The sequence below is a fragment of the Pteropus medius genome, unplaced genomic scaffold (assembly GCF_902729225.1).
Source record: "Pteropus medius unplaced genomic scaffold, Ma_sr-lr_union100, whole genome shotgun sequence".
Taxonomy (NCBI): Eukaryota; Metazoa; Chordata; class Mammalia; order Chiroptera; family Pteropodidae; genus Pteropus; species Pteropus medius.
In genome coordinates this window covers 4462415-4468414 of record NW_024349802.1, presented here as the reverse complement: position 1 = coordinate 4468414, position 6000 = coordinate 4462415, and the positions used below count along the sequence as shown (strand labels likewise).

The 6000-nt window shown below is 46.0% G+C and overlaps 1 protein-coding gene across 2 annotated transcripts in view; it reads left to right on the top strand.

The window, feature by feature from the left end:
- The window catches only part of FANK1 (fibronectin type III and ankyrin repeat domains 1), a 58942-nt gene that overhangs the window by 31791 nt on the left and 21151 nt on the right, over positions 1–6000 (top strand). For both annotated transcript variants that reach the window (XM_039836012.1, XM_039836011.1), the window contains exon 2: positions 4398–4575. In XM_039836012.1, the coding sequence (XP_039691946.1) occupies positions 4398–4575 (178 nt within the window). The remainder of the gene's footprint in view (positions 1–4397; positions 4576–6000) is intronic.

Sequence of the window (6000 nt, the reverse complement as noted above, 5' to 3'; positions counted from 1 at the left end):
ATCCCTTTGTCCGGCGTCTGCCTGCTGTATACACAACCCAACCGTCAGTCACATAGTAGCCGGCTCGGTCATCACGTCGACTGGGGTGGTCTCACAGGGCTTGTGCTCAAGTCACCCTCATAGTAGCCTAATGCTACGTCGCAATCGCAAGTCGTTCCCCTCACTTTATGTCACCACGCAGGCATTGTGTCATCTCACATCCTCACAAGAAGGGTGAGTACAGCAAAAGCTATCTTGAGACAGACCACATTCACACTTGTTACAGTATATTGTCATGATCATTCTTTCGTATCATTAGTCATCGTTCATCTCTCACTGTGCCTGATTTATATATTAAACTTTATCATAGGGCTGGATGTAGAGGAAAAAACGGTACATATAGGGTTCGGTGCTGTCTGTGGTTTCAGGCATCCCCTGGGGCCTTGGAACGTATCTCCCGCGGATAAGGGGGGACAGTTGTGTACCCACATTTGCTTTCTTTCCCCTTCATTTTCTGGTTTTCATGGTACTCATCACAGTTCATTCCAATGCAGACTATGATCACAAGTTCTCTCTGCAGCTTTTAAAATACGCTCAACTGCCTGTGATTAGAGTCCTGGAGAATCTGATCGTAGGGGCTCGTCCGTGGGTCTCCTGGGGCTGGCACGTTTCTGTTACAGTATCACAACCTGTACTTTTAAAAATTTAGAGTGCCGAGGTCTAATACTGTACCACAGCTTACTTAAACTTCATAGAATTGTGTTTAAACCTATAATTTATAAATGATAGCTTTTAAAAGCAGATTTCTGGTGTATTGAGAGCTGTATTTTATGTTATCTTTGAAACTGTAGGCACTGAATGGTGACAGTGTATAGAGCCCTCTATATTTCATGTTCCTATTATTTATTACTTGACAAATGGCAACAGGGGCATAAAATTGTTTTATTTGTCATCTTTGCATAAAAACTTTCTTATGAAAAGCTTTTATGGCACACGACACATAAATTCTCATATAATCGTCCTTTTGAGGTATGCCTTGTAGTTTTGTTGTTGCTGTTTTTCCTGTTTCATTTTTTGAAAAAAATTTAAGATAAGGAAATTTTGCCATGATGGACAGAGCCTGCCAATCATTTAAAGGAACCATGCAAATTAAAAGTACATTTTAATTTGCCCCCCTTCTTGTTAGTAACCTTTAGAAAAGCTAAAATTATAAGTCTGAGTTTGTGATGTGAGATTATGTGACAAAAATACCAGAATTTTTATCAAAGAGAAGACACAAACTATATGAATTCACTGTTGTAAGGATTAAACACACCCGTCAGATGACTCTAAGTTGGCCCAAAACCAAAACGAGACAAGGCTGGTCCCATTGACTGTTAATTTTTTGGCCACCTAATGGCTCTTATCTGACGAGGACACTTGTTCACGTCCTGACCATCGGGCTTTGTTGAGCATCACAGCTTCCTGCCCAAACCGGCTCTTGCCTACGTGGAGCTTTGCATGTTGGTAAGTTTTGTTTTGAAGTACAGGCCACGTGGAGTGTTACGTCTGGTCAGTGCGCTAGCCTTCGGTGTTCTGTGTAATCCCATGGTGTCTCGGGAATGCCCCGTCTGCTGTGCCCAGCCCTGCGTTCATGAGAGCTTCACTCACACCAGGTGCTGGACCCTGGAGAAGCCACGGGTGGGGAAAGTTGGATCACGCCTAAAACAAGAGCGAGGGGCAATAAAGTAGCTTCCCAAACACCACCTCTTCAGTGTACCAGACGTGGAGGCGGTGATGAACAAGGAGATGATTCTGACCGCCCTGAGCCGGCAGCGGGCACGTGCCAAGTCTGGTGGCCGTGGACCATCTGCGGCTGGTGCCAAGGTCATGGACACAGGTGTCTTGTTATTTGCCTGTATCCATGGTTGGTGAAGAGCGAGGTGTGAGAAACACATAACTGGGAATATTATCTTTTTCTCCTTGTATAAATTTATGGTGAACCATTTGGTGTGTTGCTTTTGAAATTTGGTGTTAATTTAGAATTTCTCGCCTATCCTGATTTCCAGTGGGGTTCTAGGCCAGATGTCCTTGGAATGAAGATAGTGCTTGGCTCCTGCTTACAGAGGAAAATCTGTAACAGTCTAACGATCCTGGTCTCTGAATGGTTTCAGAGGGCTCTGAGAAAAAAAGAACCGAGTCGTTCCACAGTGGTGTCATGACGTCAGCATTGTCGTCGTCAGACTCACCAGCCAGAATTGCTGGGATTAAACGGGCTGACGCGGGTTGAAAGACCAGAGTCTGGCACATAGTAGGTACTCAGTTCCTTTCCCTACTCGTATTTATTAGTGTCTAGAACACCGAAGTAGGTTTTTCTAAGGGAACCAACAGCCCCATAACAAGAATGTATATCATTTATTTTTATCGTTATTTAAAAAAATTAATATTTCAAATATACCAAAATTATTGAAAATCATAATATACCCAATGCACCACATAGGTTTAAAAGTGTTAACATTTTGCTATAAATGTCTGAAATTCTTAAAGAAACGGAACCTCACAAATATGTTGGTACTTACCCTCCCCGCATCCGTCACACCTCAGGTCCCCTCCTGACTTCCCTGCGGCCGCCCCGTCCTGGGGCGTGTGTCCCTCCCTGCAGCGTGTTTAACGTTGATGATGTGTCTGTGAGCGCATAGATATGTAGTGCTGTGTGTGCTGAAAACTCCATGAGCGGGATAATAACGGACCCGTCGAGCCCCTGGTTTCGCACGCTCGTTGGAGGTTTATCAGTGTTGCCGTTAGAGCTGGTTTCTTTTAGCTGCTGTGCAGGATTTCAGGACATGGGATACACCGTAATTTATCGAGGTACTTTACATGTGTTATTTAATTATTATAAAACATTTCGAAGTAAGTATTTTTTACTTAGCTTCAGAGCATATATTCAAACCCAGGTTCATCCAGTTCCACATGCCATGCTTCTGAGAACTATGAGGGAAATAAAGTTGGGAAAAATGAGCCTGCAGACTGTCTCCTAGCGTACCTCTGGGATCTGAATGTCAAGGAAATTCGTGGTGGTCTATCCTCCGGGCCTGGGGCAGGCAAGACAGGGCACCCCATCTTCCTCGGGGTGGGGGCTGTGCTGCAGGGGGCTCTGGGGTCGGGGCGCTCAGCCGCTTGGGACACTGGCATCTCAGGTCCTTTCTCTCCAAATAACCAACATGGTAGGTCGGTGGTATGTTCGAGCCTGAAAGGCAGAGGGAAGGGAGGGGTTTGAAAAAGAATTGTGTGGACCCAGCCTGCAGGGGACTTCAAGCCCAGCGAGAGAGGTGAAACTCACATGAAACATAACAGCTGCATGCTGTGTAACTTGGCGTAATACGTGGATATATATGTATATACACGCTGCTGTGCCCCTTGTCACCTGCTATAGAAATGAGATGTGCTGTATTTTTCTCTGCATCTTGATTTTTCATTCAGTGATACCTTCTGGAAATCCTTTCAAGAAACTAGTAGAGAACTAATTCTTCTTTCGCAGGCTTCATAACGTTCCGTGCTATGGACGTGTCATCTTTTATTTGAGCATTCCCTTATTAACAGGGTTTTTCTTTCTTTTTTTCTATGAACTGCTAGAAACTATAGCAGTTCATGTCTCCACATGGGAATGCGCCCTGTGTGCTCTGGCGTTCTGATCTACAGGCGAGATTGCCAGCCGTGCGATGGCTGGACAGGGCGGTATATGTATTTCTAGTTTTAATAGATGCTGCCATGTTGCTTTTTAAAATGGCCGTAATTTATATTCCCCCACATCCTTTCCCTACATCATCACTTCCAGTAGTTATATCTGGTTTTAAGAGTCTAACTGGATGTAAAGTTCTAAATTTCCATGGCCACCAGAGAATACAAGCATCTTTTTGGACATTATACTTTTGGCCATTTGCTTTTGCTGCTCATCTTTTGCCTGGTTTGATAGTAGCCTTTGCATTTTTTTTCCACTTGGTTAGTTTGTAAGAGCAGTTTCTGTAGAATAGATATCAACCTTTTGTCATCTGTATTATAAATATTTGGATTAGCTGTATCATTTGTCTCATCTTTGTCTGCCAGCAAGTATCGGACACTATTTCACTAAAGAATTAGAGTGGCGAACTGAGTTTCATCAACAGCCTAATTAATGTGATTCGTTAACCAGCCTTTTGACCCACGAGTGCAGTATGACATTGATGGATGTGGTACAATCTGCTCATTGAAGGATGCGGTAGCTCGCTATGTCAGTTGAATGTTCCATCGCTTAAGCTTTTTAGAACTTCTTCCAGCAATAGGGAGGGGTACTTACACGATGCACAGGAAGACGTAGATCGATCCCAGAACCGCTATAATGCACTCTGCTGATCTCCCTTCCTTATGCATGGAGTCCTGAAATCTGTCTCATTCTTTTTTAGAAATCACTCCATTCTCAAAACCTCACCCACCTGTTGTGGGCAAAGTGACTCATCACAGCATCGAATTGTACTGGGACCTGGAGAAGAAAGCAAAACGCCAAGGGCCTCAGGATCAGTGGTTCAGGTTCTCCATCGAAGAGGAAGACCCCAAAGTGCACACTTACGGTCTCATTTATACGTAGGTGCAGCGTCGAACTGCGTAACATTTTGCTTCGATGCCCTGATTAGCTGGGATGGTTTCTATTGTTTCCAAAACAACTCGTTTTAAAATTAAAAGGATGAGTCAGCATCATTTGCATGCATGCTTTTTATGAATTATAATCTTTGGAAAATAAGCATCAGTGGTAGCTTTGAAATTAAACCTCTTATACCTTCGAGAGCCTCTCAGGCTTCGGAAATATTCTAATGGTATATTTTTTAAAATCCAAAATGTGGAGACAGGAGGGAAGGGGAGTTCGAAGTGGTCAGGGGAGGTTCCTGTCAGGCCGTCCAGCCAGTGACTCTTGACCTCACGTCACAGCACTGCGCCCTTGTTAACTCTGTCCAGCTCGGTCCTGGCGAGGCCGTGCTGGTTCCCATGCCAGTGGCTGGCCGCCCGTCTCCCGAACGCGTTACCTTCTGTTCCTATAGGGTGGGCTCCTTCGCCTAACACGACCATCGGATCAAGTACCCCCGCCTCAGAAGGCCACCCGGAGTAGCGGGTCCCGCACCCCGCACCCCGCACCCTCTCCATCACGGCCTTGTTTCATGTGCCTCGTAACATTTAGCTCTGCTGGAATGATTTTACCTGATTGCTTGTTCATTTTCCTGTCTCCCTCCTACCGGCATTAAACTCAGCGGCAGGCGGATAAGAATCCTGCTTGCTTAACACCTGTCCCCAGCTCCCAGACAACATCGGCGCACAGTAGGCCCTCAAAATATTTGTTGCATGAATAAACGAATGCTACGGAAGTAATTAGGCCATCGTTTCTTCTTAGTCTGCATTCCAACCCCTATTTCTTCCCTTTGCAGTTTATCACTTGCAAAATGATCTGTTTCAGGAATACCAAAAATGAGATGCAAATATGGTTTTAAATGAAACTTGGACATTTTTTGATAATCGTAGGTACCTATCTGCTTGTAAGAAATCAGCCGGAGAGGTCTCGGGTGCCTGTGACTCGCTTCCCCCAGCGGTGACGTCCTGGAAAACTGCCGTGCGTTCTCCCAGCCAGGGTGCTGGCGCTGACGGAGTCAGGAGACGGGTCCCTCAGGGCAGCGTTGGGATGAGGGTGCTGACGAGTGGGCGTCTCCGCAGGCTTCACCCCTCACCTGAACGGCCACGTCCCTGGGATGGGACGAACGGTTCTTGGTGCCTGAGAAAGAAATCTGCATTTGGCTGCAGCGTAGCTGCGGAGTGAAAGGAACCCCTGGCCTGGCTACTTGCGAATGTCATTCCGATCATGTCACGTCGTGCATCGTTCCGTTGGGTGCCTCCCGCCTAAGAGCTCGAGTCAGGAGACTGTGAGTGTCGCTGTGGAGGAGGAAGGACGCCATCGCTTTCGCGTCCGTCTCCCTCGCGCTGCCAGCTGTGTGTGGGTCGTCGTCGGCCGGGGCCGTCCTGGGT